At 36.6% G+C, this 16,105-nt stretch overlaps 2 protein-coding genes across 2 annotated transcripts; one reads left to right on the forward strand and one right to left on the reverse strand.

Moving 5' to 3' along the window:
- The first annotated feature begins 579 nt into the window (after nucleotides 1–579).
- LOC131620685 (rhodanese-like domain-containing protein 7) lies at nucleotides 580–4,182 on the forward strand. Its single transcript, XM_058891825.1, has 5 exons — nucleotides 580–949; nucleotides 2,459–2,722; nucleotides 2,829–2,927; nucleotides 3,123–3,413; nucleotides 3,623–4,182. Exons 1-5 carry the CDS (start codon nucleotides 581–583, stop codon nucleotides 3,998–4,000), a joined length of 1,401 nt encoding a protein of 466 aa, XP_058747808.1. The 5' UTR covers nucleotide 580; the 3' UTR covers nucleotides 4,001–4,182.
- A 2,047-nt stretch (nucleotides 4,183–6,229) lies between these two features.
- LOC131617362 (uncharacterized) lies at nucleotides 6,230–6,998 on the reverse strand. The gene has a single exon (XM_058888668.1). The coding sequence runs from the start codon at nucleotides 6,954–6,956 to the stop codon at nucleotides 6,510–6,512; it is 447 nt and encodes a 148-aa protein (XP_058744651.1). The 5' UTR covers nucleotides 6,957–6,998; the 3' UTR covers nucleotides 6,230–6,509.
- Nucleotides 6,999–16,105: the final 9,107 nt, after the last annotated feature.

Here is a 16,105-nt window from a genome sequence, read left to right on the forward strand (position 1 = left end):
TTACAAATAAAATAAATACGATAATTACTTCTATACTAAAAATATTTTGAGGAAGTATGGTTTGAAGCCTTGTTTGGGCAAACTAATTTTTTAAAAAGTTTTTCATAAACTTTTGGTAGATAGCCCAATCCATTTTATTGCGAGCAACTTATCACCTTTACTCATTATCAACCTTCCATAAAATTTCCTCTTATATCCTTCAATACCACAAACGTATTTATCTTGAGAAATCTTGATGTCCAACGAACCATCTTTCACATAAGGTCTCAGTAGTCATGTGAATTGAATGTCAAAAAAACTTACAAGTGCTTGTTCGAATAATCGAGTTTAAAGGATAATCGCCGACCAAGAGACCGTAGACAAAGTGCAAATAAATTTCCACGCGAAGATACTCGCCAAGCAAAAGTTTGCAAGTTTGATGGTAATACTAATGGTCATATTGATACTAAATTAGGGATCACATGGAGGTGCATATAGCAATCATCCTATCAAACTAACTTGGGCCTACACCAAAAAAGCCCAAGCCCCCATAAATTTGAAAAGGCAAAGCACTTCAAAAAAATAAAATATTGGAAAAAAAATGGAACCACATCCGAATGCATTCTCCTCTATGCTTCGAACAAGGAGCATTCTTCCTCAACCATTGCTGGCTCTTAGCACGAGGATTCTCTCTTCTTCGCCGTCAACGTCTTCTTCTGAAACAAGAATCTGTTACTCTTCTATAAACCCTAAATCCTCATTCAACAACCGTTCTCTATTCTCCGACAGTCACTCTCTTCAAACCATGACGATTAAGTGTTTCTCTAATTCTGGATCCACCAATGCAATCGAGATTTCTGAATCTGATTCTGTAGTTGATTCTCTTGTTGTGGTTTCGTTCTACAAGTTCGCGGATTTCCCCGATCATGCTGTTTTGCGTGTTCCCTTGAAGCAGCTGTGTCAAGAATTGGTATTCTGTTCCTTTCTCTATCTTTGTTTTTGAAATTATGATTATTGTTTTGGGTTCATAGTTCACGCATGTAAGACTTCAATTTGGTACCTAAACTATGATTCTCCTTCTATTTGATAGATGAACTAATTTTAGGGTTTTTAAGAATAGTTTAGAAACTAAATTGGTGACAATAACAGTTCATGGATCAGATTGAAGTTTTACTCATGTTTATTACGAAGACTATTTTTTTGTATATATTTTTTGGATTTGGCTTCTCTAATGTTAACTAAGCTATTAATATTTTAACTTTTACATTATTTGTTTTGCATATGAGTCTTAAGAAGTTGGATGGTTAACAATCAACACAAGAATAAGTGTAGCAGAGATGAGTATGTTGTGTTGGATGTGTGGTAAAACTAGAGAAGATCAGATTAGAAATGACAATATTAGAGTGAGTGTTGGAGTAGCACCTATAGTAGAAAAGATGATAGAAAATAGACTTAGTTGATTTGGGCAGTAGAGAGAAGACTCTGGTAAGGAGAGTATATCAGATTGAGAGAAGTCAAACCTCTATAGGTAGAGGAAGACCTTGAAATATCATGAGGGATTATGAAGAATGATCTTGAGATTAACGATTTGGATAGAAGCATGATCATGTATAAAATATTATAGCAAAAGTAGATCTATTGTAGCCGACCCCACTTAATTGAATAAGACTTTTGTTGTATATGAGTATTATAATTTATAACAGCAATTATCTTCATCTTACTTATTTTACCATTTAATTTGAGTTGTCCACTTTAGAGGAATGAATTCCATCTTTAGTATTAGTGAAGGTTATGGTTGTTTGTTTACCATTTACATATATGAATTGACATATCTCTTTAGTCTTAAATGGGTTGTATAGACTACAGTGTATAGCTAGGTTTTATGCAATGAAGCACATATACATACACCTGACACAATAGTGACACTGACATGTTGACACCGGCCATTAAATTTTTATAATTGAATGTAACTACATGTGTTGGTGCCATGTCACTGCTACAGAGATTTTAAGTTTTGGCTCAAGTGTGTAGATTGTATTCTATAGCAAGTATTTTAGTTGTGGTTGTAATTGTGTCCTCATGTAGCCCTATGTAATGCTCATGATTCCCTGCATTTGAAAAAGCATGCAGTCAAATCAATAGAGAGACCTAAAATTGTTGGGCAAAGATCAAATATAGCTCATGTTTTGAGTATATTTTCGAATATGTTGTGGTAAAACATGAGTGATTTTTCTCCATCCAACAGTTTTGATATTGTAACTGCATTAGCTACATGCTTTTTCAGTTGCAGGGAATACATATTTTTAGTGCAGTAAAAAGTCATGGTCCGACATTGCGACAATTGGGCTGCAACTGAAATGTTTCTGTAGTAACACATGATGTACTTTAAGGGCTACAGAGTACATTTAGGACAAATTTGATCTGCTTGTGACATCATAATATGCTAATTCTTGCATCTCACTGATCTGATATTGCTCAGCGTGTTTCAGGTGGTATCATTCTTGCTCCTGAAGGAATTAATGGAAGCCTATGTGGCACGCGGCAGTCGGTTGAGAAAGTTCTTGCATTTATTCAGAGTGATGAGCGTCTGAAGGGACTAAGACGTATTGAGTCGCCTGTAAGTCCTGAGGAGGAGGCCATACATCACGGGCATAATGATGGACACAGTTCCAGTTCTCCTCTTGCTGCAGGCGAGGACGTGCCTTTCCGATGGGATCATGTGAGAGTCAAGGTGAAGAAAGAGGTAACATTTACAAATGTCGAAAGACTGAACTACTTTGTTATACTAAATGTCGATATTAATTTATGTACAAACAACTTATTGAGGTCAAGCCGTTTGTTTTTCACAGATCGTCACTCTTGGGATGCCTACTATATCACCTATTGAAAGGGTTGGAAAATATGTTGGCCCAAAGGAATGGAATTCTTTGATTAGTGATCCTGATACAGTGAGTAGTTAATTTCTTATTGTTCATCAGCATTCTCTTATTTCAATATGAGGCTCTGCTGTTATGTGATCTCATAAGCTGCACGTACTTAATATTTTAAACGTCAAGGCCTTGAATCGTTTGATTTCTTGAGTGCTAAACATTTTAATGCAAAATTTTAGTGTATAAAAAAAGTGCAAATTTTTTCATATGCAGGTGGTAATTGATGTGCGAAATAACTACGAAACCAGAATAGGAAAGTTTAAAGGAGCTGTTGATCCCTGCACAATATCATTTCGCGAATTCCCATCTTGGGTGGAAGAACGTTTCAAGCTTATGAGAACAGATGCCGAGTATCCAAAAGCTGATGTAAACCATTCAGACCAAAGTGCTGAAAAAGAAACAGAGAGTACGAAACAACAATTGCCGCGTATTGCAATGTATTGCACAGGGGGAATTCGATGTGAGAAAGCTTCAAGTCTACTTCTCAGCCAAGGTTTCAAAGAGGTGACTTTACCTTTAAATTAAAAATATATTTTCTTTTTTGGCTGAACAAAATTTATTTAAAGGAAAAAAATCATTTGGTTATTTCTTCCCTTTATCCAAGATAGTAATTTAATAATGAATCTTGTATGAATAAGATTTGCTAGTCTTTCTGCTACATCTTTTACTGCCCTACAAAATGATTTTGTCATTTATATTTAAAATTTTTCTAGGTCTATCACCTGGAAGGTGGAATTCTGAAATATCTTGAGGAGATTCCAGAGAAACAAAGTCTCTGGGAGGGAGAGTGCTTTGTGTTCGACAAACGAGTCTCAGTCGAGCATGGTTTGGCACAAGGAAATTTCAAGCTCTGTTATGGTTGTAAGCAGCCTGTGAGCGATGCGGACATGGAATCCCCAGAATATGAATATGGAGTTTCTTGTCCTTACTGTTTTGCACAGAAGTCAGAAGAAGAGAAGGAGAGGGCTCGAGCTCGACAAAAACAATTTCAAAGATGGGGGATCATAGGTGGTCCGGATAAGGGCCGTCGGCTAAAACAGGAATCAGATGTTGCTAGCAGTAATCAAAATCAACTTTCAGAATCTATTTAACATCTTTCTTATCTGTTTTATACAATGTTTGTGCTTCTCTTACATGTCTTAGGAGTGCACGAAACTACACATGTATGATGAACTCTTGCGAATGTTTTATTGTGATAGAAACTATGTGGTTCAGGTTCCTTTTTGATGTTCTACCTTTAATTGAGAAATTTAGTAACCATGTTTTGTACTGACTCTTTCTGCCACTCATTGAGACATTTGCCAATACCATGTTAATGACGGTTTTCCAACCCATTCTTTTTGATGTTCAATCTTGCTTGATTTCATATGAACAAAAACAACATTGAAAATATTGATGACAACTGATGGAATAGTAACTCTACACTGAGGGACCAACTCCTTTCACAAACATCCAGATCTTCAATGAAATTAACCATTAGACATCTCATTGTGAATCATAAAGGCCCACTCCTGAATTGGTACCGAATGTGGGAAACATCTTCAATGTTTTAGCGATGTTGAACAACCCCTTGAGAGGCCCTCATCGCCAAGCCAGACCAGTTCGCAAATAACACAACCACACAAAAAGGTCAGGGTTGTAGAAAAGGAGAATGATGATTCTCTTTTCGATGTTTTCATTTCTTCAGATCTAGTGTCAATCGCGGATGTAGAAAAGGAGAATGATGATTCTCTTTTCGATGTTTTCATTTCTTCAGATCTAGTGCCAATCGCTCATCATTTTAGGGGATCTTCCCGATTGAAATACTAAGTATGCTACTCTCTTAAGGGGAGGAACGAAGAAGAAACGCAGAAGTAGGGCAACATTTTGGGAAGGGGTAGACATCCCATATCTTTTAATGGTGAGAATTAATTAATGATGTGACCAACATTTGCGTCCCTTTGATGATAAAAGCGACGATTGACGATTTCAACGTGTGTTGATGGTTAAAGGAAATTCTTGCAACCTTTATTGGATTTAAGCAAATCTTGAATCCTAACCATGATGGAAACCTCTAGGAATTCAATAGTTCTGACATTAAACCCTGGAAGTATGTGGATTTACCAGTTGCACCCAGGGCAATAACCAAACAATAGTTCTGACATTAAACCCTGGAAGTATGTGGATTTACCAGTTGCACTCAGGACAATAACCAAACAAGAGTTATTAGAACCAAGTTCCTGTTATTGGATGTAAATTCGTGTACAATTACATTGTAGGAAGACCGATGTTTGAAAAGACTTGGTAACATGTTAAACTTTTTTTTAGCCCAATTGATAAAATATATAGAACAATTTTCTTTTGCCGTCATGTCTATATTACCGTGTCACCATTGTCCAATGACCCATATGTTATAGATGATAGACAAATTCCATCTAAATCACTCATGTCCCTCAACATGATTTGTGGAGTATCTATCAACATCTATACAGTCAGTTTGTTACAGACAATGTTTGATTAATAATAAAATATTTGACTCTACATCTAATGTTCATAATGGTTTCAGGTCGAAAGGTGTTATCACTATCACCTTAGAGGGTGTTTGTTTCACGGTATAAGATTAATTCCAGGAATAATTTTCCCAGGCATAACATTCCAAGGAATAAATTTTTATAAAAAGTGTTTGGAAAGTATTTTAAAAAGTCTAAGAATCTTTTATTTTTAAATTATTTTTAATTAAGATAAAAAATAATAATTATAAATAAAATAGTATGTAGTAGTAGAGGTAATACTACTTTGATGGTAACCGCCGGACATAAAAAATTTCCACACTTATGAGAGGGGATTAAAAAGCCACTAAACATGGGCAAAACACTAAACATGGGCAAAATTCTTTTCTAGGTATAGTTTTATCCTAGAAACAATTTTTTATTCCCTTCTAACAAACATAGGTATTTTTATTTCCAACCTTAAATTCCCAAGAATATATTTTGTATCCATCAAACAAACACACCCTTAAAACTAACTTATAACCTAACACTAGCTAGGGTGTGATACTAGTTAGGGTGTATTAGTGTATTAGTTCTAAGAAGCACAATCTCCTTAAAAAGGTTTGAATACCATGAAATAAACAACAACAAAAAAAAAAGAAGAAAGAATAGAATGAGTAGAATAAAATAGAACGGAATAAAAGTTCCATCTATTATTTAATATAATGAGTAAATAATAGAATGATCGAGAAATATAATGGTAAATAGTAAATGATAGAATGGTATAGAATCTATACCACATTGAAACCTTATAATATACCATTCTATTCAGTTTCAATCTGTCACACCATCTTCTAAATAAGAGAAATCGTCCATTTATTGTTATTATTGGTATCCAATATAACACTAATTACATAAACATAAAAGAAGTACATTAAAACTATTACAGACAACACAAAGAAATAATAAAAACAAAAGCACAACATAGTCCTCATAAGTCAGCTCCTAATGCTGATCAATTTTCCTAGCTTTATATCATAAGAATCAAACCCTTTTCCTAAATTTGTAGACATATATTGGAACTTGTTTAGCTAATAAATTGTCAAAATCATATTTATGAAACTAATTCCATTCAAGCATGATCATCAAATTCCTTGAGAGCTTGGAAAACTCTAGAGCTTCTATCAAATATCCGAGCCCTTCTGTTATAATCATTAGCTTCTTTCCCAACATCATCACCCATTATTGCTTCCTTTTCCAAACACTCCAACAACTCAACAGCCCCTTTCCTTTCTCCTCCACACTTTTCTCTATACCTTGTCATTCCACTTTTACCCTTACCCTTTTCTTCATCAATCTCACCTTCAAGCTCTCTCTCCAACTCTCTTACCATACCCCTACTACCACATTCCACTACTATCCCACTTTTACAACCAACTTTTCTTGGCCAAGAAATTGTCCCCTTTGCCAACAATGGTTTCAAAGTCACATGATGGCCTTGATCTTGATGGTTAGAATAGGTCAAAGAAGGAGAAAAGGCAAAATTGTGGAAACTAGCAACAGAAGAAGATACTTTCATTTTTGGTTACTTGTGTTTGAGTTGTATGCATAGAATGAGGAAATATATATATATATATATATATATATATATATATATATATATATATATATATATATATATATATATATATATATATATATATATATATATATATATATATATATATATATATATATATATATGTGTGTGTTTGAATACAAAAGTACACGTGTCAATATAATAGTGAAGATTTAGTGACGTGACAATTTTTTCGACACATTTTCTAGGATGGTGACAGATTGTTCGAGATTATTTGAGGATGTCCTCCACCACATAGCATCTAATTCTAGATAAAGAATAATGGAACACGATTCAATTTCGTAAAATGTGTAAAAATTGGTTACTACTAGAACTAACTTATCCTAGAAAACAAAGAGTGAGGTTTTATTTGGATCACAAAAAATTAAAACGATTGAAAGCGAAAGAAAAGATAGTTAAGAGAAAGAAAATGAATGAACTTAGATAATATTTTAGTGGCTTGATAAAAATGAAAGTAAAAAGAAAATTGATTAAATAACAATAATACAATCTAAAAGATTAAAAGAAAATATAACTTATTAATCAATATATATATATATATATATATATATATATATATATATATATATATATATATATATATATATATATATATGAAAATTAAAATAATAAATATTCATTAAATATTTGTAGTGCGTAGGGCTCTAGTTGTAAAACGACTTAGATAAGCCGAGAGGGATATATTTCTCAGAAGGTGCGGCGATCATATGGCGTCCTCTGATATGAATTACCTCATCCTAACCATTTCCCTCTCGTCTAGTTATGGAAAACATGGAGAAAAGCATTTTTTTGTCAGGTGAAGTCTGGATCAATAGCTAACCCACGTCCTCCTAAAAAGTAGTGGGTGGTTTTCATTTTCTAAAATCTCTAGGTCCAAGGACCAATATAAATACCCCTCTTAACGGGAGAAAGAGAGATTATAATTTACCCATCATTACACATATCACAGACTCTTTCACCTCATGTGAGCTGACCTTTCATATCACCATAATTGTTGTAAACACTACCATATAGAGCCTCTCGCTGCTGCGAGAAAACCCTAACTATTATATACCTACTAAAGCTTTTGAGTTTCCCCTAACCTTGTATGGATACCCCCCCCCACACACACCTGTATTACTAGTATAATGACGTCCACCATGGGGTTCCGACAAAACTAACTTGGATCGCACCTCTTTTATTCTCATTCCTTCCAACTTCTTTATAATGATGACCGATAAAACCCTACACTCTAATACAATCACCATAGCCGAGGTTTCGCTGGTGGAGGAAGTTCTGGCTCATCCTGAAGGAAATATGTGAGACAGGTGCTTGCTGCCAATGTGACATCTCATGGTTTCCCTAAGGCTGGGCGAGGTGAAACAAATGTTAACATCACCTTTTCCGTCAGTGATGCCATCAAAATCAACTCTCATGGAAATGACACTATGATCATCATTGTGCAACATGGCAACCAGGATATCAAGCTAGTCTTGATTGATCCTATAAGCTTTACCGACGTTCTGTTTTGGGATGCCGTTCAAAAACATCATCTAAGTCCTAATGATGTCAAAGTATTCAGGGGCTCGTTAATATGATTGTCAGTTGAACAATTTCAAGTGATGGGCCACGTGACCCTAAATACAAAATGCGGTGAAAGAGCATACACCAAAGCAATTAAAGTCAGCTACCTTACTATAGATGCACTGTTACCGTTTAACATCATCCTAGTGTTAGCTGGAGATTTCGACATGATGTTTTCTTGGAAGTCATTTATCTTCGAAGGAAGAATGGCTTTTAAATGGCCATTCGTAGATTTGCTATATGTCGAAATTAGTTGCTAAGTCGAAGCAAGGGATGGATGAGTTGTCTTCGATATCGAAAGGTTAAAAGACTTAAGATATTTTGACATTATTTGCGAAAAACACGTTGTTTCGCATCGAAGCATTTTCGAGCGGGAATATTTGAAATTCAAGGTGTTTCGTTTGAATTAAGAAAGACACGTGGAACTCTAGGGATTCGAAGCGCATGCAGACAAGCAACATGGCGTCTCATTAGAGTAAGACCGTTAGGGTCGAATTAGTATAAATAAGGGTCTTAGTGGTAGGATTCAGAGGTGTTCATTTTGTACAAATTACTCACAAATCACTCAATTATCAAGCGTAAGAGAAGGAGTTTTCGCTGAGAAATGTATGGTTAACACTGTTGTATTTTCAATATTTATCTTTTGTTTTATAAACACAGAGTCATTTAAATACCTTTACATTTTCTGTCGAATCATTTACGTTTACAGCCCAGTCATTTCAAATTACTAACTGCAATTTCTTTCGTTGCATTGTATTTTACATTGTTTTTTTACATCAAGTCATAGATTAGGATATTTTCTTTAGAAGTAAAACCCAGAAGTATGAATTCAACTATCATAAAAGGCACTTTTGACACATGTCCTAGGATCAATCTTGTCGATCCTGCGAGTAACCAAAGTATATTTGATAATTTGGAGTACTAACGGTTGTTTACCGGAAATCACCGTAAACAAATTGGCACGCCCAGTGGGACGGTGTCAAAAGTTATCATTTAAGTATTTATAGAAGTGTCTCATAGGTTTAGAGTATATCAAAACCTTGTATGAACCTTAGGAGTGGTAAATCTACAAAACAGTTTACAACCAATTCCTAAACAAAAATATAATAGAAAAATGGTTAATTCAACTAGTGATCATGGAGGACAAGATCCCCCATAAGGGTCAGGCACGGTTGTTGCAAGAACAACCAATGTCTCGACTTCCGTGTCAGAATCATAGGCCATTCATAAATCAAAAGGATCTACGACCATAAGCAATTCTCAGGCCATACCCACATCTACAGTGTCCGTGGCTGTAAATGCCTCTATACCAATGTCCACAGGGACAATACCCACAATTAGTTCGACCACATCGCCTCCTTTTGTGAGTACAACAGAAATCCCATAAAACACTCAGGCGGCCCTTTTTTCGACAAATTTTGGAAATCAGGTGCAACCATCAACCCCTAGGCCATCAGGTTTCGAAAGTGTTAGACCCTGGAGGGACAACCGTATGGAGTGCTATCCTCTTATATTGCAGGATTACATAACGGAACAACTACTTACACACAACCTGCCATGGCCACTTTTTCACCAATTCAGAATGCAGGTTCGGTTGGTCGAAGTGCACAAAACCAGGGTCCGTCGAACCAATTGCCTACACTGACTACTGGCAATCAGGCAGCATTTAGGCAACAGATGGACGCAAGCAACCACGACATGGTTGGAGTACTTGCTCGAGAAATAAACACAATCTTTTTTCCTTTAATACAAAATATCAATAGGACTAATCAGGACAATACTGGGTCCTACCAACGATTATCAACGCAAATGGCGTGTATAGTAGATTTCTTTAGGGCCCCTCAATCGACATGCCAACATAGGCGAAATCATGTCGAAATCCAAGAAGAACCGACTATTAACCAAGTACAGCCACCCAGACAAAACGTTATCGAAAGAGACATGGGGGCAGGGGTAGAACAACAAAGAGTTCGACAGCAAGTCCCTGAAGAACAACCTTGGAGAGTGGTCATGGTTAATAGGGAACAAGATGCAGACGAAATGATCCACAGGGTTAGGAAAGATAACATGGTGGCAGAGAATAACCTAACGACCATGATCGAAAGGATCATGGCCAATAATGGCCTGAACATAGGGCTTCGACGCCCCAATTACACCTCCCCTGTAATGGACTTTATCTTACAAACAAAATTACCAATAGGCTCTAAAGTACCCAAATTCACAAAATTTTCAGGAGATACTAGTGAGTCAACCGTAGAACACGTAGCCTGATATTTAACTGAGGCGGGGGATTTGGCAAATAGCTAAAATCTAAGAATTAAATGTTTCCCTAGTTCACTAACGAAGAACACATTTACTTGGTTCACCACCTTGCCACCAAATTCCATAGATACATGGTCTCATCTAGAGAGAATGTTCCATGAGCAATTCTACATGGGGCAAACTAAGATTACTCTGAAAGAATTGGCTAGCATTAAGAGAAAGTTTACAGAACCTATAGATGATTACTTGAATAGGTTCCGTTTATTGAAGTCTAGATGTTTTACAATTGTACATGAACATGAATTGGTCGAAATGGCCACAGGCGGCCTAGATTATTTAATTCGAAAGAAGTTAAACACTCAGTATTAAGAGATATGGCCCAATTAGCAGATAGAGTTCGACAAGTTGAACGATTGAAAGCTGAAAAGGCCAGAGTAAATAAAAGTTAAAAAAAGAGAGGATAGCCTATATCGAAGCCGAAGACGTCGGAGTCAAAGCTTTCAACGATCCCTACGATGTCGACGAAGTTGAAATAGATTTGGCTGAGTTAAAGGATGCACCCCCAGACTCTTGTAAGCTACTCACCCCTTCGAATGGCAAAAATACTGTTGAAGTGGAGAAGAATGGCAAATTCCCTAAGAAAACATATACTTTTGATGTCACCAAGTGTGATGAAATTTTTGATTTGTTACTAAAAGATGGCCAAATGATAGTACCTCCTAATTCCAAAATTCCTCCGTTAGAACAATAGAAGAAAAGAGGTTTTTTGTAAATATCATGGTTTCCTTGGCCATAAAAACTCACAGTGTTTTCTTTTCAGGGATCTAATACAGAATGCTATCAAGGATGGTCGTTTGAAGTTTGCTGACAAGGGTAGAAACAACATGAAGGTCGACGGTGATCCTCTCCACGTCGCTGACACCAACTATACAGAGCCTGTCGACATTAACATGGTGGATGTGACTGAGGCTGGATTCAATGAAGCTGAGGAATGAGAGATTGGCTCGATAGGAAAGCAGGCTACTGTTGAAGCGGTAAAGCGGCAAGCAACAAAAGATTTGGAAATATTTATCCGGGAATTTATCGTCTCCACAGGGACTAGTGCATTGAACTGCCATTCAACAGTTTCCAAAGTTATGAGTTTGAATTGAATTGTTTAAAGCATGAAAACGGAAATGAAAATATCAACACAAAAAGAATTCATTTTTCAGAAAGAAAAGACTTATCAGGCATTGCATATAATATACTTATCACAAACTTAAACTTATCGACCTGTTATACTCAACCTATAATACTCATCAATATCATCAAGCATCGCTCACACCCTAAGTCATTTCTAACCCAAATTAGAGAGAACTACTATATCGTCTCGGCGACGATCTTTCAGCCAGCCTCAACAACACAACAGACAACCGTATTGCTCGCGTCGACGATATCTCAACCAACACAAACAACACAGAGGCATTAATCTTCGATACCCACGGTAAATATTAGCTCCAAAAACTATCTCTAGAGTCGAGAACTAATAGATATCCATCCCTAATCAAGATTTGTGAGATATATGTCTTTAACAACCCAAATCCAAACCTAAAGCAAAAAGATTAAGGAAGACATTAATAATTATTTGTAAAGCAAACTTTATACAACACCATGATCAACAAATATACATGAGTTCAAAGTAAAATCATATACGAAACCCAGCCAAAGAGAAATACACAAAGAAGAAGAGAAATGAACCGAAAATCTCCCGGTTTGTCAGCTCTGATTGATGATAAATCCACCTCTGATCATCCAAATGCAAGCTCCATAGTTGTTTTCTAAGCTAGTCTACCTAAAAAATGTTTGGTGACGGAGTGGGAGCAAAAAATACCCAAACCATAACCTAAAAAATGTTTTTTTGGCCCTTAAAACGTGTTTCTGTCAGCACCGCTTTGCCCGGCGGTAAAACGGCTTCGCCCGGCGGAACACACCAGAAACCGCAAAAATTTCTGCACTGCTTCGGCCATAACTTGAGAACCGTAACTCCTATTTGCGTCTGGTTCGAAGCGTTGGAAAGATTATTCAATGCTCTATCTAACAATGACAAAATGGAAACCAAATTGATGATTTTTATAATCCTTATTTTGATCCTTATTCTTTGATGAATTGATTTCGTAGCTCAAAATCACGCGTTTGAAGCCGTGTCTTCGACACTTTATTGCTCATGCTCCAAATACGCCTCAATACCTATAAAATGAATATAAAACTATCAAATGGTACTTAAAGGAATCAAAACATGAGTATAAACAAACTAAACATATTTACACAAAAGTTGGGTTTATTCAACCGAAATTAACAACAAAGAGTCGATAAGTGCACTAAAAAGTATATGCAAAAATAGCTACAATTTGCACTTATCAGCTACTGAAAGCCTAAACAACAATATGATCTTCAATACTATTGTTGAAGGTTCTTTTGAAGGAGGGGTCGAACCAAAGGCTACTGAAGGTCTTTCTGGGAAGACAAGTGAGGCTACTGAGGGCCTTAGGATGTAGCTCGAGAAAATAAGGATCTCTGAAACCTCTGCAGCAGGAGTCAATATGGTGAATGTGGGACAATGCATTTCAGAAATCGAAAAAGTGGAAAGATGTCTGATAAGAGAGAAGGAGAAAGTGAACTATGCATACCCAAAGGCCAATGAGAGCCTCAAAGAATATCTCTGGAGGTGCCATGAGAGAAATGCTGGGAGAATGCTAATGTGTCCAAGGTGCTCGATCATGCTGATTCGAAGGGTTGTAGAGAATTACGAAAGGGCACAGCGAATCAAGAGACAAGGACATTGGAGGTAGGAGAGCCAGCTGTTGAAGGTTTACCCAAGGTCTAGAGAGAGTCTCTTGGGTTTTATGATACGTTGTCACAAGGCAGAATCCGAGATTATCATGTGTCCCAGGTGTGGGGCAGTTTATGATAGCGAAGTGGCAGAGATGTTCGAAAGGATACCTTTCTCTGCCGGTTGGGATATACAAGGAACCAATCCCAGTATGTATGTTTTTGAAAAGAGAGGAGTGTCGAAGAGACCAGACAACCTGTCATACCCCAAAATTTTCCCTCCCCATTTCATCTTCAATAACTCAAGGTTCAAAGGTTTTCTCAAAGTTACTCTCTCCTATTCAAAATTAGGGTTAGCATTTTATCAAAGGAGTTTGAATCTCTGAGGCCTCAAATAGATCTCAAGGTGTCTCATGTGGCTCAAAGCATCTCCATGTCAAAAGTCAAGCTTCTATTCCAAGGATTGCTCACTCAATGGCTCAGATGACCCACAGTCGACTAGTTTGACCTAAAAGTCAACTACTGTCAAAATACAGTCAAACTTCAAGACTTTTGGTCAACATCAAGTATTTTGAGGTTATATCCATAATTTGATCAAATATTGATCATGATCCATTAATAAAAACTCAGAAATGAACACATTCAAAAGGTTCAAATTAGGGTTTTTATAGGAAAAGTCAACTCAACTTTGACTGGCCATAACTTTCACATGGAGTATCAAAAATTTCCCAACCAAAGCCTATTCTAAAGGAAATTGGATTCTCTACAACTTTGTCTCTCACAAGCCAAGGCCAGAAATGCTTCATTCAAGAGATATGGTCCAATACATTATAGGTCCTCCAAAAAGTCAACAAAAAACACCTTTTGGGTCAAAGCTCATAACTTGAGCATGGAAGCTTCAATTGAGATGAAACCAAAAGGAGTGATTAGAGGACTCTTTGAGCTTTCCAAAAAGTCCTGGATCATCTCCATGTGATAAAAGTTGAAGGAGTTACGGCTTGCACAAGTTGGGTAAAATTGGAAATTCGCTTGAAACCCTAAGTGAGCAAAATCTAATTTTTAAGTATTGGGCCTATAATTTTGAATTGCCCACGTGGTAATAAGCCCAAGAGAGGTCCATTGGTCCAATATAATTATTCTTGTGATATTGTTTGGTTTTTATTTGATTTTATTCATTTAATTTCAAATAAAAATCAAATAAAATCCTAAATTAATTATATGATGATATTTCTTTTTTTATTAATTCAAATAAAATACAAATATGATCCAAGGGTCAAGATTAAATGAAAAATATGCATGGAATAGCATGGTGTTCAAAATTAGAAAGATTTTATACAAAATCTTCTTTCAATTTTCATGTTAATAATGGCTTGATTATTTTCCAAAGATTGAACCCTAATAGAGGCCATATATATTCTAAAGAATAGAGAAGCAAGAGGGGGGACGAAAAAAGGCAGCCTCAAGAACCCTAAAGAGTTTTTTTTCCAAAATATCAAGATTTGGTACAAACTTGGAATCATACTCTCAGCCGTATTCAATCAATTCTGGTCATTACATCTTCCTCCTTGACGACTCAGAAGGCTAGATCACTCGACATAAACGCCCAGAACTCGTGGGGAAGCATCGTACCGCTCAAACACGGTTTGCACAAGTTTTGAATTTGAATCTTTAAACTCGTGCCATTTAAATCGATTTTACACATTCATACATGTTCATGTTATAGTTTAATGCAAGTTTGATGCCCTGTTTATGAGGTTTAACGCAGGAACCTCCACGCACCATTGTTAGGGCAAAGGAACACAAAGCATTCGTGTTCATGGTTCCAGGCATTTTTAAGACAAATAGATGGCACCATTGGATTCAGAACATGGTAATTAGCAGATCTGGGCGTTATTTGGATTCGAGCAACGTCATTCATGGAGGGTTTGGAATCATGAAATTTGAAGGAGAAGAACCTGCAAAAATCCGCAGGTAATCTCATAAGAGATGTCGCATCAAATTCCGCAGGTACCGAGGTTAGGGGTAATGAATAGTGCCACTGACCCTTTGATTGATTATGTAGCGTTTCTTTGGTGTGTGGTTGGGCAGTCAACCGGTGCCCTTTCTCTCTCTGTTTCCTATTGGATCACGTTGCAAATATTGGGGCCCAGTCTCGATCCTTTTTTGACTTTTTCCAACTAACAATCAATTTCATATTTCTTTTATTTTGCGTGGTGTATTAACAACTGACGCATACAGCTCACTTGGCAAAAAAAGGTGTATTTAGTTACACTGGAAGCGTGGGTTCGAGACCCAGCAGCGCCAGTTCTTATTTTTTTTAATTGTAGTCTTTACAAGATCCTATGCTCACGACCAACACGCGTCCACCATGCCCTCTCGACCAGCAACCATTGGATCTCCTACAATTCTGATCTAACGCCCAGGAAGATGAGGGTGCATACCATGGACACTCGCCC

This window comes from Vicia villosa, linkage group LG7 (genome assembly GCF_029867415.1).
Source record: "Vicia villosa cultivar HV-30 ecotype Madison, WI linkage group LG7, Vvil1.0, whole genome shotgun sequence".
Lineage (NCBI taxonomy): Eukaryota > Viridiplantae > Streptophyta > Magnoliopsida > Fabales > Fabaceae > Vicia > Vicia villosa.